Genomic DNA, 27,725 nt, shown 5'->3' on the forward strand with positions numbered 1-27,725 from the left:
AATCCCCCAAATCGAGAAAATTGAGTCACAGCACAACTTTTGTTTCGACCAAATATATTTTTGACACTATAAAATTGTTAGGTTCAGATTGTTTTATAAAGAAAGCCTACTACAATACACTCTTTATAATAATATTTTTGTATAAAAAATCTTAACAATAATATGGTTGAGTTGAGTTAATAATAAGAGTGAAAATATAATCCCAAACATCAAAGAAATTTATATTTGCTATCAAAAGACAAAAATAAAAAATAAATTGTTGCGTAAAAATTAAATTAAAAGATAAAGCAAACTACACAACACAAATAATGCCAAAGATGCATTGAAATTTTTTTCTGCTAATGCTGCACATGTAGACATAATTTGGCTTTGTTTCTCTCTTACTCAAGCTTTTCTACAATACGAAACCAAATTATTTCCACTTCCTCCCTATCGTTGCGGTCTACGTCGATTACGAGGCATTATTAATACGTTTCGAAGTTGACGGCTTTCATTTTTTTTTTTTTTTTTGATTTGGTTTGGCCGAGACGAGGGGGCCCCCAGTTTTTTCGACTAAATAAATTATTTGCCTTACACAACGGCCGTTAATAGAATGCAATTTACAACGCCGTCCGGTACTTACCACGATTCGAATTTTTTTCAATCGGCTCGATTCGACGCGGGTTATTTTCGAGACGGTTGATTAAAATACCGCCGCGGCCGGTTCTGGCACGTCATTTTCGAGGAAGACAACTTTATTTCGTATGAACGACGGGTCCTGCAAAAAAAAGCCCTTTTTCCGGCTCTTTTCGCCGCAAATTGGCCCTTTTCCAGTCCGGGCACGTCCGGATCAAAGTGAACGAGGGCGCCGGTAATGCATGGCCAACTAAAATCTTCTCCGTTTGTTTTATTGCAACAAAAATACCTTTTTGCGATAAATCCAAAACAACAATATACAGGATGTTTTCCTAACCAAACAAAAATTTAACTATTACCAAAGTTTTGACTTAAGTTAGTGGAGTAGAACATCCGCAAAAGGTTTTCTTCAATTCAGCGTCTTTCCGGCATTGAACAAATTTTCAATTAATCTTATCATATACAAGGTTCTGCATTCGATATACAGAGTGTCGTGGTAAAGCTTCATACACTAGGCCCTATAGGTTGTTTTAAAAAATACAATTTTACCACTCTTCATTTCTGTGATACCTTGTCTAATCTCGTCTCTTTTCTTCTGTTTTTACATTAAATTCTTCCTAAGAGGATAATTCCAAATTTTTTACACTTTTATATGACTACTAAGTGTTGTTTTAACTGATCGTCATGAAGGTATTAAGTCAAATAAATTGATTAATGGTAAACGTCTAGTTATCTAAGAATCCTCTGAAGAAAAACAGGTCACGATGATGTTACCTCTTCACCAAATGCGGTGGGAAAAAAACGGACGTATAGAGAAAGAAAGAATCCGGCGAAGGTAATTTAATTTGAAAATGAAATGAGTAGCTTGATTGAAACGTTAGTTGTGAGCGTTCCTCGCACCTCGAGCAGATTTATTTGACAGGTTACATGTTTATTACATGTACGCGTTCATTATCCCAGGGCCCCGGCAACGGCCGATTACGCTCGTCCCGGCTTCGAGAACCATTTTACACGGTTTTTTTGACAACCTGTTTCACCGTAATTGCTTTCTGATATATGGGTTCTTTCGTCTGAATTGCTCGAATTTCCTCTAGATCCACTTAAATACATATACGCATCATGTAATGCAATATCAAAATATAGTGCAAACAGTGGCCAATCACTGAACACCAAGTAAAAAACTACAGTTTGTTCAGCAATCTTTACCGAGAGAGTCAGATATTCAACAATGTCAACTTTTTTTAAAGTATTTGCGTAAATCACAACACTGTTCGTTGTTTGTGTGTGACTGAAAAAACTCATGGTGCTGGGAGTAGCATAAGAAAACTAAGCTTGGAGGGAGAAGTACACGGTGGCATGGAGCTCAAATTTAAGCTACGTCGTGTAAGACAACATTTTATACAGAATCTTGTTTTGTCTTGCAAGACAAAACAAAAATTAACCAAGCAAGGCAAGATTTCTTGTCTTCTAAAACATAAGTTTTCAATAAAAAAAAATGGTAAATCAAAAAGGAAGAAGAATTATACTACTGACAACTGACGTTCGCGTTGATTATGAAACCAATTGGCGTTTCAAGATAAGTGATACTCCCTCTGGTGATCAGTTTTCAAAACAGTTTCGGCCATTCCAACATGTCATGTCATGTCATATTTCTCCGTTTGTTTACATTGATTTTGGTGAGGAATTTAGCAATGGTTTCATAAATATGAAGTGATAGTGCCATATTATTTATAATTGGCGCTGCGATCTTAACTTGAAACGCCAATAACCAGAAAGATGTGTTTGCAAGTTATCAAACTTATTCCTTTCTTTTTCACCTTTTTCTTTTTTCTATGACATTATATTATGAAAGATATAAACTGCATATTTTGCAAAATGTTGAAACATAAGTTTAATAGCTATTTAACCAACGAAGGTATTAATGAAAACGACTAATAATCGAAATGCTTTAAAAAAATAAAAAAATTGAGACTATTAATCGCTAATTAATATAAGAGTTGGTTAAATGTTTATAGTCCTAAAAAGTTTCGAAAAAAAACTAATTGTCAGACTTGTATACGCGACAAAGCAAACCGAAATCACAGGTACCCTTGATAATGACAGTGACAGTTAGTTGTGCCGGTAATGGTGGATGTCAATTAAAGAATGTGTGTCTATTTCTCTCTGTTTAATGCAAATAAAAAAAGATAGATCTATATACTATAAGCGTATTTGGTTGCCTATGATAAAATCGTGCATTAAAGTAAATGGCATGTTTAGTGCAAAACGAGTGTATTGCCACACTGTTTCAATGACATTTGATAGAGCAGGATACAGATACATTAGTTTTGAACAGTTGAAAAATCATGCATTAATGGGACTCATTAACGAACAATTTTGCGTTCGTTATCGTCCATTAAAAAAGACTGTTAATACACGGTCGACGAAAAACTTTGTTTCACACTTATTGTTAGTTTGTTTATTATTGAAGTTTATGCCCGTTATGCCTTTTTTCATTCTGGATTTTATTAACTTAAGAGTCATATTAATAATAATCATTCCTTGAAACTTAAGATAGCCTCAAGGAGTAATAATAACAAGTATTATGGTTACCTTAAGTTTCAAGGAACCCTTAAGGAATTATTATTAATATTATTATTCCCCTTAAATATCGTTCTATCTTCGGATCATAAACCAGGTAAGATCTTCTTTTCTTATACAGTACAGTTTTATTATTTTTTATGTTAATTGGTTAACTTCACTTATTTGTTACTGTCAGCGGGCTGTCCTCAGAGGACCATCTGTCAGCTTTAGTCTAGCTGTCAGTTGAGTTTGTTTTGGTGGTTTTGAATCAGATTTTTAATTCAGTTTCCTGTTTCTTTTTTCAAAATGTGCTCGTTCAGGTTATAGCCTCCTGAGCACTTGGTGACAAGGGGGGAGACCTGCCCTTTGCGACCATCTAAAGGTTGCTTTATTTGAGCAAAAAGTAAAAAAACCTATTCAGATTATCCATTTCTTGTGAATCACTCTGTATATGACCTAAAAGTATTTGGACAAATTTTTCCCATGTAAAATATGAGATAAAACCTCGAACGCGATTTATCATTGATATTAACCAGATAAAGGGATTACGAAGACACCGGATTAAACGGGCGACTGCATCCGCCCTTTATAGGGCCATCAGTAGTGTGGGAAGAAGCGATTCCAGCCGCCCATCGCCATAATTCACCCTTACGCCAGTTAACGATCGTAGCTTTGACAAATAATACAAATTCTATTACAACAAAAACTGTATTTTATAACCCCACAAAATAAATTCCTATATAATAAAATAATTAATGGTCGAGCCGTTAAATTAAATCTCCAATTATATTAAGTGTCCCCCCACCCCTCCCCTACCATGGAGCGCGATAATTAGCTGCGCCCCCTTCCCCTTCACCGCGGTCCAATTGTCGAAGGGAAAAACAGCCGCGTCACGCCGCCAATCCATCAAAAAATAATAAAAGCTAAATTTCAACTAGCCCCCAAAAAGGTCCATCAATTTTCGCGATAAATAACGAAACATATTGACATCACCTTACATTTCCAGTAATCATATTCGGTGGTGTAGAAAGGGCGGGGCCAATCCATAGACGTCCCTATTCCCGACCAATGGGGTGGTGCGCTGAAGAGAGAGGACGAAATGGCAGCGAAGGTTCGATCCCCTCCCCCAGGACCCGGAGCACTGGCCCGTTACGTCGGCCCGATACATCTACATCACACAGTCGGCTTCGGTATAGTTGCATGTAGAGAGTTAGTTCTTGCATTAGCTATATACACAGTGTTAAAAAAAAAGTTGAAAACGCGAGTGATTTTTCTAATAGAGAACGTCCCAAAGTGGATACTAAATAAGAACGGACAGTAAACGAGTGGTGAAATGACACTAGTTGTTCGTTATCAGTGAGTGTCCCCCAGTATAGCCGCCAAAGTGTCCTCCGACGATCTGCACAAGATGGTTTTGGAGTCGGGTGTGCTGCCGCCACCACTCCAATTGTACGCGGCCGCCGCTGCCCATTTAGCACCCAGGCCCCCGTGGGCACCCTTACTACAATTCCCCGGTGCCGCCCAATTGTTAGGGCAGTTTCCCGGTGCTTTTTCGCCCCTGAATCGTCCGAGGTACCCGCACGGATTAGGTCCCGGATTGAGGGCACCACCTGGACCCCCGTCGGAAGACTCTGGCAGCGAATTAAACGGTAAAGGTAGGTTAGGTTAATGGTGCCATTTTTCTGAAACTGGACCCATAACCTGACGTATGGTTCAGTGTTTATTCCACAAAACTAAAGTACAGTCATAGTCAAAATTTGCTATTACCAGGTTTTATTACAAGTCATGTGATAGGAATGTTAAATTTGAGAAAAGGGAGTATCACATGCGGAAAAGTAGCATTGGAAACATGATTAGTGAAGTACGTACATGTACTGGTCAGGTTGCTACTATATTCCTATCATGTTCTCTGTCACATAATAGAGTAAGACACTTTAAGACAAATTTACGTTTCATGTTATTTTTAAGGACATTAACGCTAGTTAATCACAAGAAGCAATCAAATTTGTTACATTAATGAAGTTAGACTAAGATTAGAAAGAAAAAAGAAAATTCTAATCACATTATTAGAACCTTAATTTGATTCGTATCATATGATGATATGAATTAGGTCCTATGTATTCAAAGTAACTACTCCTACAACTCTGTGTCTTTGGTCACCACTCTAGCACATCTCTACTATCTAAGCTCAGCAATTTCTAATGACTGCCAATGTTGCCAACCCTGTCAGTTGGCTTTTTTGTTTTTTTGAAATTATCTGTAAAAAGCACTCCATCTTTGAACTTAAGCTATTTACACATTCATCTTCATAAGCCCATCTCTAATTCTATTTCCAGCCAGCTCATGTCTAGTAGAAATCGGTCTCAAAGTTGTCAATTGTCTTGTTGCGTGTTGCATCGAGTCAATTTTACGTATACAGGGTGAGTTAATTAGCTGCATTTCGATAGGCTTAATAATAATCGAAAATTTTACAGGGTAATACTATTTTCATAGTCAGGCTTCTATTGACAGCCTAGCCATTTGTATTAACTGTTCATTAGTGAACAATCAATTTTTTTGGAAACTTTTTTTGCCTCCTGCATTTTTGTCGACTGTGCAAGTGTTTTCTGGTTTTTTTCTTTGAAAGAAGGATTATCTCATTCACCCTGTAGAGAAAATCCAGTTTATCAGCACGACTATATGGCATTCGACAGAAAAACTTATTTTAATAATTATAAATTTGTCATATAAAAATATGTCGTCAAACGCTGTCATTTTATGATAAGATGTTAGAGTTTAAATTTTTTTTAGTATTTTTATCACACGTAGAATAGATATTGCTAAAATAACATCAAGTAAAGTAGGTACAATTAACCTTAAAACTTATTTTTATTTAAATAAATTTGAACCACATTAACAACAAAAAAACATTAATAGATTCTCGAAAATGTGGTGATGTTTACTGTTTAACTCTTTTCCCAACATCAAATATCACTGTCAAATGTCATTTTCGAGACAGAAGACACGTTTTACTCCATATACACGTATACCACTAAAAATGCTTCTCTACACAATAGGGTAGTAAATTGAGAACTGCTCATAAATTGAAACGTAGGAGAGGTGTCAAAACTTGATAAATGTAACCGGACTTCGATTAACTGTTAACCTGAAAATGGTCGTATCGAATGGGTAAATTAAGTATTTTCTATTTGAAAGTTTCACACCAAAGATCCGAATGTCAGCCGTTTCGCCCCGCCATAAATAAACACATCTCGCGGTCATCGGAGGGATTCTAGTTAAGATTCAATTGAAACCTTGTTTACACAGGTTAATAATTTTAATTTCACGGTTCATCTTCGACTGAATACGACCGAAACCGCGCCGTAATCGTTCGATCCATTCTTCGGGCGAGAAAAAAATAAATTGTCTGGAAAAAAACGGAATTTTTTCCGCGCCCCGTAATTATTTCAGGTATACCAACGATGACTTATGGGTGTCATGATTCAATATTGGTTAACAATGTGCCGGTTTTTTGCTCATTTTCGAAATTTAATGACCTTAAAAGACCAAAGTCCTTCCACTATACAGTTCGGACAAAACCAACCAACCCTCTCTAGGGTCGTAAAATATTTTACGTCCGCGGAAAATATGATAAATAGAATCAATTCGTCTCGGAAAATAGAATTTTCCAGACGGGCATAAGGAATATGACTGGGGGGATTGTTATCTTGATCACTCGACAGGACCGCACTACAAATAATCGTAAAAATTTGAACTTTAAAAATTATTTAGTTTAGTATATTTCTATAAACATTAATACTAGGATGTCTACAAACTTTGAAAATTAATTTAAAAATTAATATTTTTTTTGTCGCAAAAATAGATGCCTACAAATTGGGACAAATTCATTTTAACCAACAGTATTTTTGTCAATTAAAATTTCAGATATATGCAGAGTTCTCACATACGGTTTGTCACGGAGTTTGTCACAGACCAAAGTAAACTAAAAAAATAGTTAAAATATCCAGTAATATTTGGTCGATTAGATCTTAGACTTTTGTAAATGAATTGAATTGTAGGTCCTCCGATCGCTGTACGTTGTAGCCCATCCAGAACCAAAACTTGACTTACCGTCATTTACCTTAACCAAGTTAAGTGAGGTTCAGTCAGTTTGTTCATCTATAATATTACAGTCTGAACCATCCTTAACTTGAACTTAGTTTAAAGTATGCTGTGCCTTTATTTGACAAACTTAAACTTCATTGATTGTGAAACTGTCAAAATAAGCCAGCATCAGGAATGTAGATCAGAGAAAAATATCCTGGATGGGTTACTCATACGAGTTGAGTAGATCCAACCCTGTCGAAATTTATGAAAACAATAATTCCGCATAGACTCTGATTTATTCAATTTTTGGAATTGCCCCGACCGGTCATAGATATACGACAGCGATAAGATCCAGTTCCAGAAGGGACGTATCTATATCTATGGACCGGGTACTCTAGAGATAGCGAAACGACCGCGATTTATTATCGTTGGCGACGCGGGGGAAGTTAAATTAAAACTTTTTGTTGTGTTTTAGTCGAGTTGGCTCATTGTTCGTTGGTCTGGAGTATGCCAGACTTGTGTGTATGGCCAAGTTTAATAAAGAAGACGGTTTCAGAGGGTTTGTGGTTGGTATTATGAAACTAAAACGTATTTAAACACTATTGGAAGTCGAAGATAAGTGCTTTTTCATAGCTATATTCATATAATAAATGGTTAACTTGAAGAGTTTCAGCTGACGTCAGAAATGCGGTAAAGTCATTTTCCTAAAGCTCCAGTTAATTAACATTTGATAAGCGGAATAGTTTTGCTGTATATTGCAATACCTCAGTAAATCAACCATTTATGCTTAGATCATAAAAACACTCAAATTTAATCTTAACACAATGTGAGAACTCCAAAGATTCTACTTTAGAATTAGCTGTAAGGTAAAATTACAAAAATTACAAAAATTATAATTTTTTTAGTTAGAAATATTACAAAAAATACAGAAATTATTGTTGAAAGTAGTAGTGGCCATTACGATTCAACTTTGCTACTAATAAGTCACTTTTCTAACCAGTTTTTCCATAAAGAGTAATAACACTGATAGCAGTAGAGACTGTGGTAAGTAAGCTAAAATGAACCAAAATAATGTAAATTTGTAGGGTTGTAAAATTTTTACTTGTTAAAATATTAGACCCCTTAATTTTCGGTCAAATATAAATAGCTAAAATAATTCCAGGATATTATTTTGCTATCAACATTTTTTATTTTGTGATGTTACCAGTAAGCAGTTACTCAAAACTAGGTACCTACTGAAATCATTGTCTAGATTGAAGCTTAAAGTTTATGAAATTTAAAATTTATTCAATTTTTCAGATTTTTCCCAATATTATAGATGTAACTTGGTAAATTATTATAAGAGCCGCCGAGTTATTTCAATTTGCGGCTAACGAGTCCGTTTCCGTTACGAGCCAGCCACAAATCAAAGTATTAAAGCCGATTCATTAAATTTATGCTTAGCATAGGTTGGTTATGGGATTTTAATTCAGACCGGTTCAGTTTTCTTTAAGTCGCATCGATAATATATTAAGTAGGTATATTCCACTGAGGGATTTGGGCTGGATCTATTCGGTGGGGTTTCTGGTATAATCAAATTTATCGCGATCACGCACATTATTGTTATTAATCTTATTATAGGCTTGCGGGGTTTTTTGGGAGAATTGATTAGGCAACCAACCGGGCATCCAAGAAGAACCGTCTGGTCTCGTTTATACTGATACGTCATCGGTTTTGCGAAATTCCATTAACCTATTGAATTATTTATAGGAGATTAAACGGAGTCGTGTTTGGGATCCTGATCTTTTTGGTATTCTATCACACTCCTGCGATTGTATAAAGTTCAAATATTTTTCCATACTTACCTAATTAGAGGTATTCTGGTTTTATTTGATACAGATAATTCCTATTTAGAGTGGTAGATTTTGATTATTCAGAACGGTTTAAATTTTCTTTTGAAGTAGGAAAGGTTTAATTGTTTTACGAATTAATCACAAGTAAGTACCAAAGTTGTAGATTCCATGATGATTTTGTAACATTTTGCCAGACCCTTTTTTTGGGCAGATTACGTGGTTTACTCAAATTGAAAAAAAAATAGCATTTAAAGAATTAAATTGTTGGGTGATGTCTAAACTATCAACCAATTCTAAATCTACTGAAGACGAATATAGCTGCAAAATATAAAAAGATTCTAATTCCAGCACTGGAATTTGAAGCATGTTAAGCGGCTAATAAAGCCATCGGCCGAAGAAAAACAAGAGCCTGCGGGACATAATCAAGCCATCGAAATGTTACCATATTTAACTGTTAACTCTTGTTTATGAGAGAAGAAGAACCGGAATTGTTGATTGTGTTGTTCTGCGTAATTATCCGAAGGGGATTTCGTCTTCTTTATCATCTTCGCTCCGGGTCTTCGACTTTGGTGCCCGAAGGAAAAGCTACCACACAACACCGATAATAATAATAATGGGGACCACAGATTGTATCGGTGATGTCGAGCAATTTTCATTCAATGGCTGTTTACAGAACCGAGGCCGGGTTATTAAATTAATGGTTAATCGCTGGCAATTTGTAACCTCGAGCTTGATGAAGACGCTCATTAATATTCAATACTTGAACCGATACGTTAAAGGCGAAACACTTAAAACCACTAAAAGCTCAAAGAAATTATTAAACCATTTTTTACCGTCACCGTATTTCGTTTTTTTTTTCACAACTCCAGAAAGAAAATCCAATAATCTGTCATTAAGTTCGCACCCTCTTATCCGATCATCCCCTTGGAGGCACCGGAATCAAATCTCCAGAACATCATCAATAGCTAATACAACAACATATTTACCGCAAAACAACCCTCTGTCCCAAAACAAACCTCAGGGACCGACAAATCCCAACGAGGGGTGCGGTTTTATTGGGGCATTCCACCAAAAGTTTTCCCCTCAAAATATCTGTAATACTAATCACATAATGGTTATCAAGATGTTATTTACAAGTAGAAAAATACCATCTTTTTGCACTTCCTAAATTAAATAACTATATCTTTCGATTTATTTGAAGAAATAATTAAAAGTTAAAGACACTTCATGGTTTGATTTTCCTCGGGTTTTCCTTTCCCCTTTCCTCATATTTTTTATCTCATTTCCCTTATATGAGTTTAAGTACTGATTCGGATAAACTGCGACTGGTGGTTGAAGTTTCTCAATAAAAAACTTATATAAATGATTATTTCTGTTTGCGGATGATCTTAAATTGTACTTGAAGGTTAATTCTCACGATGAGTGATCTAATCTAGGAAGATCTGGACCGACTCAGTGGATGGCGTGACCATAATGGAAAGGGACTGAAGGCAGGGAAATGTTGTTCTATATGGTATTCTCTCATCAAAGAATACCTACTGACTAGACTTATGGTGTAAAACTCATCAAGACTTAAAATTGTTATCTCCGTCTTGGATCTGTTGGTTCTTCTGGATCCGGAGTTGAGTTTTACTTCTCATGTTGCTCAAGCGATTTTGTACTTGTGATTTTCGTTTGCTGGATTCTGTTAAGTTCCTTAATTACTTCTCCCCGGTTAGACCTCATTTAGAGTCTATCTATCTCTATCATTCCTAACCTGATGGTTAAGACTTACATTAAAAGGTTAATCAATTTAATAAAACATTTTTCTGAGAATGTCCCACGCAAAAAACAGAGCAGACCTCCTTATGGTGTGAGGCAATGATTTATTTTCGTTATTAAGCCACTCTAACAGAGCTAACCTTTTGATTTGTTCTATACAATAATAATAGAGACTGCCGGAGAACGAGGCCCAAGGGGCTCATATCTCAAGCGCGGGCTCGGGGGGCGACGCCCCAACTCAATTTGACGCTACATTATATTCGGAGCTTTGGTTAAAATCGACTTAGAGGGGGTGGAGGAGGGTGAATGCTAATGCCGTTCCAGTTTTTTTCCACTTTCAGTTCTTAGCAGCAGATTGAGACAATTTCTCGTTTTTGTAGCAAAAAGTTGTTATTTTTCAACGCCAGTAAGCGCTTCATTGTTTACCTTCCAACCAAGTGAACCACACAAAAACGGTTATGAGAGGGATTATCGCGACAACTCTCCCCCATCCCTTTAGAAAGTTAAAGGGGGGAGTTTCCACTTAACTTGTATACCGCGACCGACGAGCCTGGAATAGAAATTAAGCTTATTTACACCCCCCTCGGTTATTCTCTTGACGTGATGTTTATTTTTACCGGATTGGGGGTGATGCGAAACGACAATATTGGTTTAGGGCATGTAATGCGGTGCTAATACTCTGATTTGTTCGCAACTAATGCAATTTGCTCGATAAAATTCGGGACGAAACAAACGGCCGTCCATTAGACCGGACACGTTGTAAACGATCAGTTTCCACAACGCTAAAAGCCCACCTAACAAAACTATTAGTCTAGCTAATGGCACGGTGCTAAAACTAATCGGTACAAATTGATAAAGGCCTAGAATTAACAACTAAATACATTGATTCGCTTCGTGTGGACGATGTAGCGTGAGTTTTAGTCGAGTGGATTTCACTCTCTTTACCTCAAAAAGCAGAAAATCATAATTTTGAACGGAAAATTTTCAAGATTATCATTAAGCACAAAAACCAGTTAATTTATAATAAAAAATAGATAGGATTAGTTGATTTTGAAAAAAATAGCCGATTTTACTTTTTGCCATAAGTAAATACAGGTGTGGTAAATCCAAAACCGACCATAGGAAAACCGTGTAACGGACAGAGAAACATAGATGATTGCATGCGCGGGACAAAGACAGAAAACTAAAAAAAATATCAAGTAGGCCGTATTTTAAGCGCGCTGTTGCCAAACGCCAAGTATCCAATATCGTAATATATTCAGTATCGTTATAAATAATTTCATTCAAACTGTTAATGACAGAAATCGGACTAAATACAGCCCGCTGACCGTATACAGATTATCCAAATGAATGGAAAAAATTAGGAATAATTCAACAATAAAATTAATTTTGTCCACGATATTGGATGGTTGGCGTTTGGCAACAGCGCGCTTAAAATACGGCCTACTTGATATTTTTTCAGTTTTCTGTCTTTGTCCCGCGCATGCAATCATCTATGTTTCTCTGTCCGTTACACGGTTTTCCTATGGTCGGTTTTGGATTTACCACACCTGCATATTTATTCAGTAATTTGACTTAAGAAAATAATAGCGTACTATAGCTTTGGGTTCAAAATTCTGAACCGTTCAGGAACTGTTCTTGAACTGATTTGAGCCATCTGCATGGATGAAATAAGTATTGCTGTATACTGATTTGCAGGACTATATACCAATTATCGTGCAAATGGTCCAACCCCATATTCGAAACAGTTCACAATAAACAACCCAAACAAAGCTACTAAGAGTGTCATAGTTTTAGTGCAAATTGTTTCAAAGGGTACTCAGAGAAGCATTTCTTAAAATACCTATGTCTTCCTACGAACTTTTCTTATTTTAAATCCCATTCCAAAATATATCCTGACACCCTGTATTAATAACAAACAACTCACAAGGTTTGAAGCTTAGATATAGCTAAAAGAAAGCGAGTATGATACCATATACCCTAGACTAAACGAGAATGATTTGCTGGGCGGAATGGCAACGTAGCAAAAGCGAAATGCACCAATCGCGTGCCTCCGATTATCAATCCGGAGCATAAATCAAAGGACAATTGAAGCCCGATTCAATTGTCTAAATTGACGCGGAATTAATGCGAATGCGGTCTATGGCGCCGTTTTGTTTACTCCAAATTGGAAATTGCTATCTATGTTTGGGAGGATTTGATTGGTTTAGCTTTTTCGGTGATTAAATGTGCATCAGCGAGGTTGGTACTTTCAGAACGACGCCATTTTGTTGCTACCACTCTCCTAGCGTAGCAATCCTGTAAAACCGATTTTTTGTTATTTAAACGTCATTTATTGGTAATAAAAACTGCAAGCAACTTTGTATCATTTTTTAAACTGAATATATGTAGGCTTTTATAGAAATAATTGAGTATGGTTATTTACTAGACAAATATCTTCGCATCCTTAATACTATAGTTTTATATTCAAGTCTGAAAAATAGTTTTTTTTATTCAACTTTTCCGTTTTGGAATGACAAGTCAAGTCAAGATCCTGTGCCAATTATGATGATATTGTTGGTGCAATCCAGCATAACCTGGAATAACAACATGTTAAAAGGGCGATATTTCATTCTTTCACTAAAAACACCTGAAGATGCTACTTCTAACTAAGTAAGCTACACCTTCTGTTCGGACGTGACACTATTAAGACAGACAGTTTTGCAAGTTTCACCACCATCAGGGTTATTTGACATCACAAGGATTATCTGAACGTTTGGCCGGCCAAACTTTCAATATTACCTCGGGTCTCGGTGTAATTTACGTTTTTAAGGCATGATCCATCGATCATAAAATTATAAGGCTCGTAAACGTTAAAATCACAGTGTTCTGCTTCAAATTACACACATCGATTTTTTCAATTACCCCGTTCGACTCTTGCTTGTATTAATAGGGAGCTGTCGCTCTTTGAGTGTTTCACACACTATGCGTTTGTGTTTTCTTGAACGTAGATTACAATAGCTGCCTATCAACGTAAGGCTAAAATAGAGACGTTATAGTTATATGGTAAAATAATCTTAGCGGTGTCGTTATTTTGCATTTTCGCAGATTTTCAAAATTGATACGAGCCGTCGAAGCGTTTATCCTAATAACTATGTTTACACCGTCGGGATTATCACAAAAATTCTTTATAAAACTCATATAAGTACGGTAAGGTCCCGATCCGGGCAGATAACTCGCCACGTTTTCCACGGACTTGGCAGCGTTAAGTAAAATTTAATAATTCCAGCTTGCGTGAATACGGCCGATTAGCATTTAAACGGGCGTTATTTACGTCTTAAATAACTCACAAACAGGCCTAAGATAATCCTTGGAAAAGCTGTAAAGTAGGATTTTCGACTTAGGTAACGAGCGTGACAGTGGCCTCCGAATGCTCAGCCTTTAAACTATGTCTTAATCAACAGTTTATGGGACTGTTTACTGCCTCCGGAATGTTTAAGTGTAAACGGTGCCCGATTTACGTACATTACGCACAAAATTAGAACGTGATTTTCTTAATTTATTTTGCATGCACCGTATTAAGCTCATCGGATAATAATAGGTAAATTAGAAAGTAACATTGTTTGGTTTATTAACCGAAATAGAACCATCCAATTAAGTTCCAGGGTTGATCGATCGGCGATGCATAATTTTCGGGAAATTTAATTTCGTCATTTGATTAACATGCGAACCGTGACACACACGTCAATGGGTCCCTCTTTTGAAGCGGATATTGGAATTTACGGTATTGTCAATTCTCTTCAAATTAAAACGCCATTGTCGTCGCAATAATTAATGGTGGAAATCGGTGTGGGACAAGGCATTTATCACTTCTATTATTTCAGTCTCGTACATAAAATAATCCTAGTAAACGTCCGGAGTCAATGTGGTTAGTTTCTTATTGACAGTACATTATGGTCAACGCCCAGTGAAAGCACAGTACAGAAGGATTGTTTGAATTTTTACCACACTGGGACTAATAATTTAGTTTGTCCACGACCAACCAATAATGTACCAATATTCAGCGTGTTGACAGAAGCTAAATGAAGGTCATATAGCGTCAGAGGGATTAATGAAGAGGAATAATGATCATTATTCCCTCTCGACCTAAAGGTGGTTGCACACCAAGCATAAAACATGGGATATGCGGTATTTCTTGCATCTAGACATCCACTTATGTCTTTGCAATTACTGCTAATTCAGAATACCATTTTCTTAACAAATACACCGCAATAACACAGTACAGGAGTTTGCCAAATCATTAGGTAAATTCCATAATTTATATTTGAAATATTTTTGGTGTATGACCGTCCTTAGTTTTGTGGTTTTTTAAGTTGACATTGACAACGTCAGTGCCCTTGTGGTCGTAGGCGGCAACGCTGGGGGTGCGTTCAGAAATAGGGCTGGTGTGCGCACCGTGGCCTTTGTCACATGCCACCATATAGTTATGTAAATAAATTGTTCACGTGATCCATTTTTTCCCAAATTCTGTCACGACTTGTACACCGACGGCCATTCTAAACGCGATCCTAATCGTATCGAGTTTGACATTTCAGTTGTTATGGCGGATTTGAGAGATTACCTATATTATTTATTATCTACATAAAAGAGTATCAACTTCTAATTTGCCTGCACTTGGCATTAGTGGTAATGGACAGTGGTCGTGGACAAAGTATAGTATTATCCTCGTTTTTTATGGCCATTAATCCCACGGGAGATTTGCGTCCCTCGCCTGCGGCTCGTGACGTAAACATCCCCCTTAGGGATTAATGGCTATCATAAAAAGCTCGTTGAATAATATACTATAAATGTTGTTTATTTATATGAAGTAAAAATATGTTTACTTTAAACTGTCAGAAAGTTAAAAACGTTTTTTTTTAAAGATGTATGATTGATTGAAAATAAAATGTAAAATATTTTGATATGCGACAAAAAGTTACATTAATTTGAGAAATAAAAATTTTATTGTATATTTCCTGCAAAACTAGTAGGAGTGATTGAAGAAACCTGATAAACACTAGCAAAACTCAACGAAATTTAGTTTCAGAATTCCCGATTCATTCAGATTTTATAAAATTTTGATTTTTCTTAGTAGTTTTATCATAGGTTATATCCGGATACGTTCAAGCTTTATCGGGTAAACTGTGCATAGGTTGCAAAATTTTGCTTGGAAAATGATTGAGACTAAATAATTCGACGATAAAATCCTAAGACCGCAGGTCGAAGGATTTTTTCCAAAGAATTATTTAGTCGAAACCATTTGCCTAAAAGAAAAATTTTGCAAAAAACCTACCAATGCACATTTTACGTGATAAAACGTGAACGCCGAGGGGTATATGTTAAGATTATTTCCTGAAAACTCACATTTTAGTTTATTAACAAGAAAACACCTTAGTTAGAACACAAATACTAAACTAAACGTGATGAAATTAATGACAATATTGAACTCACCCCAGCAGACGACAGATTTTCGTTCAGCCATGTATATTTTTGTTTACATTTCAGATTGACAATCAGACGTCATAATATTTTAATTTATGTAATATTTTAATGGAATCTACGTTATAGTGATTTATTAATTGTTAATATTGAAGAAAATAGCTTACATTTTATATGTGTCTAAATCCCGTTTCGTTTAATATCAAATGTTCTTCAAAAAAACGTATTCGAAAAAGATAGGAGGTGTTTATTCAGTGTAAAATTTTAGCAACTAGGGATTTATTCAGTATATAACGGCTCTCATTGGTCGAACTAGAAAGTTTCATTGAATTTTATTGGCTGCTAGTACAATGAGGGAAATAATCATAATTTTCACACCCTCTATCACAAAATTACAGTATTTCACAAAATTACAAACTCCTCTTAAAATAAGCTTTCTTTCGAACGCGGATAATAAACTTACTTTCTCTACAGGGAAGTAATACATGGGTAAGTCCATGTAATAGTTCTTATGTTTCTTCTAATTAAACTATCTGAAAAACGGTATGAGCTGTGTTGAAACTATTACGAAAAATTTAAAACTTTGACACTCTGTATCTTAAAAAAGCGATTACCGACATATATTTATAAGAAAACTTTTTATCATAAAGCTGATATATCAAATGTCGGAGTGCTGATAGTAAACTAACTTACCCTGTATGTTTGTATCTGTTAAAAAAAACGACGACGCTAAAAAAAATTGGCTATGCCACTGGATCCTGACTAAAAGAGTGTAGGAGATTCCGTTTTACCCTCTTCAAAAAGCTTCTGTGATACCTTAAAAATGACATTTTTTCAGTTTTTCCCTATACAAGTATCTTGAAAAACTAAAAAGGTTATAAAATTTAATTTCACGAACAAGTACATGCATACTGGCGCAAAAACGCAACACTATCTTTAACAATAAGCGAGATACCTTACACAAGAGTCGTAAATGGGACACCATTTAAATAATAGTAGTTGGTTTTTTTTTATTTTAGCAAAAAATTGCAAAATAGGGAACTTGTGGACAGTTATGTCAATTTCATTTCAAGACGTGTGTTTTAATACGTTGAGCTTATGTAGTCAAAATGAGAGTACTTTTAGGCCTCTAATTTCTAACCTTACATTGATATTATTGTGATATTATCATTTAGATTGACTTGTTTTTACTCTTAATGGATTTGAGTTGAATGTGGCATTCAAGTTGCTAACTGTAGATGGCATTATTATATCAAGTTTGCCATAGTTTTAACGTTTTATTTTTGCTGGACTCAACGTGACTGAAGAGACGTCGTGGTTGATTCCTCCGTTTATTTAGGCTTTTCTAATACTGAAATTGATTTCAGGTGCTGGAAGTAGCGGCGAAGCGGACTCAGAATCAGCGGCGTCGAAACGTCGCAGAAGTCGAACGAACTTTAACAGTTTCCAGCTGGAAGAGCTGGAACGAGCGTTCCTGGCCAGCCACTATCCCGACGTATTCATGAGGGAAGCGCTGGCGGTGCGGTTGCATTTGAAAGAGAGCAGAGTGGCGGTAAGCGAGGACTTTTATTGCCCACTTTACCGCGAGGAAAGATTCAAATTGATGGCGAAAAGGGCCGATAGCGACGCCCCCGCCCTGAGGGTATATTCGCGCAAATCGAATATAAAGTCCCGATATCGACGACTTTCGGACCCCCACTCATACACTTTGGGGATTCGGAATTTACGAGGTCGAACAGTGCCGTCTCAATTTCAATTTATCTATAATGCCAACAAATAAAACTGTCTCGTTTTATTAATGTCAAGTTTTAGAAATAGTCAATGTCAATAGTCCAACAGCTTGCTGTTCGTTCGATTTCTCTGTCCTTCAAAATGACAATGACTTAATTTCGACCTTTTTGTGAAAGTTACGGCCTATATCTTACTAACGTTAAATCGGTTCTTTACTTGTTTATAGTGGTTAATACAAAGAAAAATCAATTGTGGAATTACGAATAAGTGTATGGGTGTAAGAAATATCGTCGTTAAACAGCTGTTCATTTTTGAGGGTCCCGATTACGAGAAACTAGTTTTTTAATCGTTACGGCAAACGTTATGATGTCTTTATCAGGCACATTACCATAACCGCTACCATTAAGGCGGCGAAACGGAGAGAAAACAAGACACCGACCCGGGCACGAATTAATGAAAATTAGCATGCCAGTTTCGCTAATATTACTTACCGGCACGCTAAGGGCCAGAGTTGGATTCGGCTCCCTTTTGTTGTCTGCCCAGGTCATTCTTGAAAGCAGGCAACGGAAATCTCAGGAGAAATATTGATAGAATATGACAGAAAAAGCTGACAATAACGGGTTTCTGTCACATTCTACAGGTAACTTCCTTCCCTCGTTTCAAGAATACGCACCCTGATCCGATCAGTCGTTGATAGTTCAAAATTTTTAGCATTGACCTTTTCTGCGTTATCACCTCGTAAATTTGACTCGTGAGTCGATAACGCTCGGTATTTTATCGTCTTGACTCCGTACATCAAGGGGGCGTGGTCATGCGATTTCATTGGTCAATCGCGAGATCATAACCTCGTCTTTATTTTTCATTGCTCCGGCTTCGGTCGAGTGTAATGAACCAAAAATTGTTCATTTACTAGAGATAGGGGCCCGGCCCTGGCCAAGTGCCTACTGCCTACTTTGCTCCCTCATAATTAACATGGTAATTTGAGGGCGTCAGGTTGGCAGCCCTTTGCTCCATGGCGTGTAGTGGCCAGCCTGCTCGCACCTATCTCCCTCGCGCTAATTGAGCGATATACATATAAATTAACGTTTTGTTTCGCTTTGGTCTAATCTATAACACTTTCAAAAAAATACCCATTATTACAGCCATTTGACATAAGTGACACTCGCCATATTAAACCAATATGTAATAAAAACAGTAGGAACATGTTTATAATGAAGTCGTTAGCAGGTGAAATGTTCGTTCTGATGTTATCAAAGTGAAATTAATTCCACACGTAATAACTGCTTAACAAAACAGTTGTTATGTGGTCTTTTGTTTCGCTTGTATCAGATTCATTTTACTGTTGTACTACAGAAACTTTTTCATAAAATCTCTTCTTTAAAGTGTTTAATTTTTTATACCAAATAAATTATTATCAACAAATTGTTAGAACAACATTTTACAACCGGTTTTCCTATCCTTATTGGATTTTCTGTCAATCAACAAGAGTATACAGAGTGTCCTTAAAATGTGCGGTAAAAATGCTACCACTAATTCTTGAAGCTTAAATATGACGAGTTGACCCAACTTACCTTAGTTACATTAGTGAATGGAGATACAGAGTGTTACAAATATCACTTAGTTTTAATTTTTCTTGAATATATAATTTTATTATTGTAAGATTTACTGTGGTAACTGACACACATTTAAAACACTTTGTACGCAACACTCTAAATTAAAAATTCTTATGATCTATAACCTATTTTACCTAAAAATGAATACTTGGTAAGAATTGATTTGAGCAGCAGTTTTGGAGATATTTGGATTTAAAAAAATCGAGTATTTTTGAATACGTATTTAGTATACATACATAAGTTTATTTTTGGTTGCTACAAGTGAGGTAAATTTGGATATAATTGGTTCAAGGCATGTTGAATAATTTCTTCTTTTTTAAATGACATCAGTAGAGTCATGTCGGTCCTAGTATGTGTGTTTATGAATACCATTACACTTACAATTTGTTCAGAATCAATGTTGTCAAATATTAAGAATATCCCTGTAACGTCACACGTACAGTATTTTGTTTATTGCACAAATATGCATCTTTGAGACCAAACCAGACAGTTAATAAAATTCGATTATAGTAACGTTTTTTGTCATTTAGTTTGATTTATTGTATAATTAATTAAAATTCTTATAAGTAGAGTATTGCACTAATTTATGTTTTTTTTGCTACTGTTATGCAACCAGACATACGGCTCGAGTTAAAAGTTCCCACTGTTTGAGCTTGAAATCGGCGCGAATAAATTACCAAACAAGACAAAGCGGTTCTGTCTTCATCAATTACCGCTCCGACCTATCGCGTAATTAAGATCGAAACATCGCGTTATTATTAGCATCTTTATTATTTAATCGCGAGAATCATTATTTTTATCGCGGTGTATAATTACAAAAATTGAGGGGAGACTGCGGGAATTATTTTGTTTTGTACGCAACGGGTGCGAAACCCGTTAGCATTATTTATTTTTAAAATAATAAATTGCGCAAATAATTTCATTACTACGTTACACTTTTTGGACGTTTATTATTGCATATCAAGTGATAATCATTCTTAACGATGTTTTCAATTTCATGCAGACTAGCCATGGCACATAATTCAACTTTAAAACTAACTAGAATATGGAAAGACTCTGCAATATCACAACGCAATTAAACTGAAATTATTAAACTCCTTGATCTTTCCTATTGCCACGTATGCCTCTGAGACCTGGACTTTAAAAATGGCCAATCGAAGAATAATAGATGCTTTTGAAATGTGAGCCTACAGAAGAATGCTGCGAATATCATACACTGAAACTAAAAGTCACCACAAGGCTATCAACCAGGATAAACCAATCATACCTACGATATTTTGGACACATCTCAAGGAGAACGAATGGGCTGGAAAATCTTATTGTGGAGGGAAAGATTAATAGTAAACGACCACGAGGAAGGTCTCCAAACCAAAGAAATCATTGGTCACGGTCTGCAAGAAGCTTCTCTTGCAGCTCAGGACAGAGCAGGATGGAGAAATACGATCCGAGAAATAGAAACATGATGTCACCATGCTCTCCCGACAGCAAAAAGGATAAGAGAGAGAGAATTTAATAGTGTGCTATTTAATTATTTGTTATACTAGTGCCTAGATTCAACTGTTCTAGAAGCATTAAATCCGGAGAAATAGCTTACCGCACAATAAGGCTTTCTTACTTATTTTGAAGAAATTCAAAAAAGCAAACATTGTTGAAATATTGAGAGACAATAGAAAGTTGAATGTTAAGTTATGTTCGGTTAGGTTAGGTTAGGTTAAACATCGTTTTCTCTGATACCAAACCATCAAAAAATCACAAACCATTGTGGGTGCAGTAATGAAATCGAGTTTGCGTGTTACCCGTTTTGTTTTACTTTTGTTAATTTCCTCGTTGCGTGGTAACGTTCGCTCATTACACGTTTATACTGACAAAACAAAAATTTGCGATGCCATTAAAAAGACGACGAAGAGCAAACGAAGAAGAAGAAAGACAGACCAACCAGTCGGGGCAGTTGCCAAGTAGCCGGGGCTTGATTAATATCTTATTGGTTTCTACGGCGAGGGTCATTTGGTGGTACCCGCAATTTGTAGCCTTATTTATTGGATATTGAATTTTAAGCAGCGCTGCTATTAATGGTTATAAATTGCCACGCTGAAAATTGCCTCTTCTTAAAGTGTTATTCGGTAGGCCGGATGCGTGTTTGTTTCGACCTAAATTAAAAAATTGCGCCTATACGATTTAATTATGTTTTTCGTTTTGTTATTTCGATTCTCTACGGCTCGTCTACGGAGAGTACCGCGACTAATTTCTAAATTAACTAGCTGCTAAATTAATGGCTTTTACGCAATCGGTGTACCTCATTTTGAAGATGGTTGGTTAACAGAGTTATCGATTTTTTTGTATTTCTACGTATACGGTACGTGCATGCATACATCCGATAGAATGACATTCCACAAAGTAAAATGTCATTTTTCAAATACAAAATAATCATACATAAGACATACCTACTAGTACTTGAAATCGTAAAAGAGAATCGAAAAATATTATGGTATCTAGTATACCAGACAATTTGATAGCTATAGCAAAAGTCACACTAAATTGAAATTATGTAATTAATGTATTAGAAAGATAAATCAAGATTTAGGAATAACACTATGGACTTCTACGAAAGGTAGACCAGGTTACTTCACAAAAAAGTAAATATTTTCAATTTGACAAATGATGAAGGAAACGTTAACAAACGTTACATTGAAAACATTTTTGTTTATATTGTTTTAGAAATTTTATTCCTGATATCCATTTGAGGTTATCAAAAAAAAATAGAATGGATTATAATAAATATGAAATCTCTTTATAAAAAACTGCCTAAACCAAATGAGAAGGAGCATTTGAGTAACTGGATTTGGGGAGGGTTAAAGGTCGCACGAAAACCGCATTTAAAACTTTTTCTATTCGATTTCCGAGTGTTCGAGAAGTTTCTCGGGCCATCAATTCAAAAACAATAGACATATCTGGCGGGGATTTATCCCCCCTGGATTGCCAGTCAATATTGGAAAGTTAGCGTGTATCAAAGGCCGATCTCGAAGTCCGGCCAATCGATCCTCGGGGAGTTTTTGGTCTTTTGCGGCTTTTTAACCCACCCCCTCGTATCGCAAAACCCTTGCCGATGCAGTGGCGTACGGCGAAAAAATCGCTTTATTAGCGTCGAAACCGAGAACGGGTAATTACGGTTCTCGAAACTGCCGCAACCGGCGCGTTTTCGTGAAAGCAAATTAATTTTATTTTAGAAAAAGCCGGTCATAATACCTGTTATTAAAAAATTGTTAGGAGTAATTTCGTGCGGTTTTCAGGGTTCGAATCTGGGCGCCCAAAGTCGAAACTAACGACCCACTTAGGTTCGACTTAATGAAGTTATTTTTAAGAGCGCGCACGCAGTGGGAAATAGTTTTTTTGATGGACAAACATCCTTTTATAACTCTATTGAGACAGAATTTTCCAAAATGTTGATAAACCCTGTTGAAAACCGCTGTAAAAGATGAAATCAAACCTGAAGTTTTCAGTTTTTGGATTATCAATGTGGACAATAATATTTGAACATTCCTGTATCTGTTAAATATTGTTAAATGAACCAATTTTGATTATGCCTCTGAAATAATTATTTTGAAATCAGGGCATTTCTTAAAGTGAAAAAGTTCATATAAGAAAATAAATATGAAGAGATTTTTCTTATGTGAAAACGGTCTACCTTTTTCCACAAGATGAAATCTACAAAGATGGAATTTTGGAATATCACGTAAAGTTAAAAAATGTGTCTCTTGATGGGATTTAATCAAAAATTGTGGAGATCAAGTAGCAGAATTAAAAAAAGGTTCAGTTTATCGGTTATTAGTGTAGTCGAACAAAAATCCATTGTTGCCACTAATTCCATATAGAGCTGGTAAAACTGGAATTACAAAGATATTTTAGATTAGTCTTTTAGGCCTTTTAGTTCTATTTTTTTTTTCTCGAAAGTCTCTATGTAGTATCTCACATTCTTAGTTGACTAACCGGTACAGTGTCAGTCACCAAAAATGCTAAATTTTTGCCACTAGATAACTGGTATTGAAGGGTTTAAGAAGCTACAGTCTGAACTTTCGAAAGTTGACCACAAACCAAAAAAACTTGTTGGTTGGCAAATAGTACTAGTACTCTTTAGTACTATAGCAATCAGTCTCGGAAATACGTACAAATAATTCGTAGGCGTCACGTGATGGTCATGCATCTTTCTAGAATCGAACTGTATACAGGTGTGGTAAATCCAAAACCGACCATAGGAAAACCGCGTAACGGACAGAGAAACGTACATTATTGCATACGCGGGACTAAGACAGAAAACGAAAAAAATATTAAGTAGGCCATATTTTCAGCGCGGCTGTTGCCAAACGCCAAGTTATTTTGTCGACGGTATTTGAGTGATACTTGGCGTTTGGCAACAGCGCGCTGAAAATATGGCCTACTTGATATTTTTTTCGTTTTCTGTCTTAGTCCCGCGCATGCAATAATGTACCTTTCTCTGTCCGTTACGCAGTTTTCCTATGGTCGGTTTTGGATTTACCACACCTGTATAAGCAAATACTGCAATCTTCAACTGAGCTTCTGAGTTTTACCAGGCAATGAAAAAAAAAACTCAAGTTTGGAAGCGGGAATAAGTGTTATATAAAATTCCGTAATTTTTTTTCTTTCAGTAACTTAAATGATTTGATCAAACTAGTACATGTTTCGAAACCACTGTGTATAATGAACGGAATTAAAGCCTAGTGGCTGTGTCAAGACAGAAAAGATATTATACGGGGCAGTGTAATTCGAAAATAATTACACAGCGGGAAGAACGCGGCGCGGTCCGTATAAAAACGGACGAATTAATAACACTAATACGCTGACAAAAGCGGGAGTAATAACGAAAATAATCAGTAATTTAAAATCCATTTTCGCGGACGAGGGCAGGTACACGGAAAAGCGTGATAAAAATGCAAATGGCGTCGAATCGATTCCAGATTTACTCGCTTTTCGAACGTCTTTGATCGGACGTGAAAATATCATTACAAAAAAACACAACATATGCCGTTTGGTGTTCATATATCTCACTCAGCCACAGGCGATCCCACAGAGAATAAATAAATCACGAAATCCTTGGACAATCAATTTATAAGTTTCCAAACAAACAATTACAGGCCCCGATCGCGGATTATTAATTGCGAATCGACCATTTTGATTTATGTGTCAATCTAAAAGTAAAATCTATGCGCGTTGCGGGCAAAATTAATCAGTCGACCGTAATTACAATCATGAACGGTATAATATAGCGCCGAATCCAATTAAACGCGTAATAGATACGTTACATACACACACGGTAAACGGCCTTTTTTTCTCTTCTCAAATTAACCTTTTAGCGAATCGATTTACACGTCCATGGTTAATCACTTTAGACGTTTACGGAGAAAGTAGTTTGTCAGATGCTAGATGTAGATGAGCTCAAATTAAAAAAAATAATTAAATTCACTCAACAGGGCAAAGTCAAGACCGATTATCTGCAACCTGACTGTTGTTGTGTCTAACAATTGTCGGAGTAAACCTAGTCACGTTTTTAGTTTGGTTAGAAAACATTTCATTTGTTCTCTTGGTATAATTCTGTACATTTTTCCTCATTTAAGCGACTCTGTAGCTCTTATGGTTACCAAGATTCCAATATATGTTATAACCAATTTGGGACACACTGTACACATAGTTTTTAATTTTTATATTATTAAATAATGTCTTCATTATTGTTTCAGGTGTGGTTTCAAAATCGACGAGCAAAATGGCGAAAAAAGGAGCACACAAAAAAGGGACCCGGTCGACCAGCGCACAACGCCCATCCCCAGTCCTGTTCGGGGGAACCCATCCCTCCTGCGGAATTAAGGGCACGAGAACGGGCACGACGAAAGAAAAAGTTGCAAAAGGCCCTCGAACGTCAAGCTAGGAAACTGAGAGCTAAAGGTAAACATAATTTTTTATACTAAACAAAAATAGGAAGTTGTGTAGAAAGGTTTCTGTCTTAACTAACTGTCGATGTCTCCGAGATATAAACTAGAATTTCGTTTTTTCACGGTTTTTTGTTTGACCGTGTAAATCAAGTTTCAAATTATAGTCACGTGACTGTTCCGACCATTTCAAATTTCTACAAATATTTTTTTTGAAGTTATTATTGTCTGTGAAAAAATTTGAACGTAATATTATAGAGTCTCTTAAAATAATGAAATACAAATTTTCAAGGTAACGTCACATTTTGTATCATTGTGCTTTTTTTCAATTTTTGACATCCAAAGATTAAAATGACATTAAAATTTTTGAGTTTAATTTGAACTTTTAAAAGTGTCCTGTCATTTCAACGTTTTTGAACTTAAAATTGCAATTTTTTTAAGTTTGTCGGTTTTGTCAGTTTTTTTTACGTTGGAGATTTTTCCGCGTCCAGGTATTATTCAAACTACATAGGTATACTTAAAAATCGGTACTAAAGGTCACGTGACTGTTTTTTTTGTCAGCAATTTAAAAATGGATTTTTAAAGTGAATTTTTAGACGTTTCTTAAATAAACTGCTAACGGATATAAAGAAACCAGCAAATATGAACGACTTTTCTGGAAAACACACTGTAAATTTCCACGGAACTTTAACAAAAGTTTACAGACATTCGGACATAAATTAACTTTTTTTCTAATTTTAATTTTAATTTTGTAAATGTTTAATTTTCTTTTGTAGGTATCACAGTGGACCTTGTGGCCCTCAAGAGGGAATATCTGGCACAACGCGGTTCCGATACCTTGGACAGTGACAGTGACATTGACGTGGTGGGCGATTCGGGCGCCGAATCGGAAAATTTTGGCGACAATTCGATGTTCTCGCCCTCTATCGCCGGCGACACGAACAGTGATAACGGCATTGATCTGTCATCGAGCGGGCCCGACTACGATGACAAGAGCCGACAACGACCGAACCCCTTTAGCATAGACTCGTTGCTCAACAACAACACTTGAAACTAATGTGTCGGGCAGTGTATATAATAGTTAGAGAGGTTAGGTTGGGCATTGTTTTGTTTGAGGAGAGATTTATGTACGCGTACATTTTTTGTTTCGGCTATAAAGGTCACTTTTATAAAGTTGGGTTAGGCTTTATAAAATACACCTTAAAATGAATTTGGGTAACATCTGCTGTGCAATAAAAAAAAGAGGGTTTGCATCCTTAAGGACTCCGATCGAGCATTTTTCTTTTGAGTTGTAACTTATTATTTTTGTGATATTTCGACTGTAAAATATAATACGAGGTACGTTTTTTTCCCCAGTTTGTACATATATACAGAGAGTAAGTTTAAGAAGTTGTGTATAGGTATACATATCTGTAGCCAGTAATGAAGTAATTTATTTAAAAAATTAATGTACATAAGTAACACGAATACGAGATTATCCTGATTTATTGTAAACTCTGGACTTCCAAGTTTTTAGAGAAAACAGAAAAGTCTACAAAATTTGTAGTTTTGTTGTCTAGTTTAGTGAAGAAATTTTTTTGTCAGACCAAGGTTAAATAAATAATGAAGCATCGAATTATTTTTGGTTCTTCAGCCCGGAAAAATTGGCATCGATATCAAATCGCAGTGCAAATAATAAATTAACTATTTATTCGATAAATTATGGGCCTTTTATTTCTTACAACCTTTTTCTATATGTAGTTTAATCGTTTTATAAACTATTTTGAACAAAAAACCACAGTTGATTCATCAGAAAATGGTTTTCTTAATTAAAAGAAAAACTAAAAATTGTCTGAAAAAGGAAACAATGACCAGTGTTGTCAACAATACTATTTCTGGTCTTAAAGGAAACGTTGAAATCTAGATGATGATGAGTTTGTACAAACTTGAAAATTCCCGGATATTGAAATGTATTTACCTCTCGTTTTGAAAAAAAAAAATTGTAAATTAAATAAAAAATTGAATTTTGTTTCTTATTTTTTTAATTTTGATAAACTTTGAAATTGATTTTCATAAAAAATTATGTCAAAAAACTGACATGTAAAGTCTATTCACGATCTTTATGGGTCTTTTAAAAATAGTATATTGTAGCC

At 35.8% G+C, this 27,725-nt stretch overlaps 1 protein-coding gene across 2 annotated transcripts; it reads left to right on the forward strand.

Moving 5' to 3' along the window:
* The first annotated feature begins 4,021 nt into the window (after positions 1-4,021).
* Positions 4,022-27,292, forward strand: LOC145731189 (homeobox protein unc-4-like). Of its 2 annotated transcripts, none has more exons than XM_081982845.1 (4): positions 4,022-4,832; positions 17,681-17,865; positions 25,405-25,609; positions 26,370-27,292. In XM_081982845.1, exons 1-4 carry the CDS (start codon positions 4,586-4,588, stop codon positions 26,642-26,644), a joined length of 912 nt encoding a protein of 303 aa, XP_081838971.1. In that variant the 5' UTR covers positions 4,022-4,585; the 3' UTR covers positions 26,645-27,292. The 2 variants fall into 2 exon arrangements, with proteins under 2 accessions (XP_081838971.1, XP_081838978.1); XM_081982852.1 differs by having other exon boundaries at positions 4,026-4,826.
* Positions 27,293-27,725: the final 433 nt, after the last annotated feature.

Source organism: Ips typographus, linkage group LG1, assembly GCF_016097725.1.
Source record: "Ips typographus isolate SLU linkage group LG1, UJ_Ityp_2.0, whole genome shotgun sequence".
Classification (NCBI taxonomy): domain Eukaryota; kingdom Metazoa; phylum Arthropoda; class Insecta; order Coleoptera; family Curculionidae; genus Ips; species Ips typographus.

What these genes read in the sequence shown, in the direction of transcription:
- LOC145731189 (XM_081982845.1), top strand. Translation starts at nt 4,586, where the DNA reads ATGGTTTTGGAGTCGGGTGTGCTGCCGCCACCACTCCAATTGTACGCG. An exon ending in CAGCGAATTAAACGGTAAAG is followed by an intron (nt 4,833 to 17,680) that starts GTAGGTTAGGTT and finishes AATTGATTTCAG; the next exon opens with GTGCTGGAAGTAGCGGCGAA. An exon ending in TAGGAAACTGAGAGCTAAAG is followed by an intron (nt 25,610 to 26,369) that starts GTAAACATAATT and finishes TTTCTTTTGTAG; the next exon opens with GTATCACAGTGGACCTTGTG.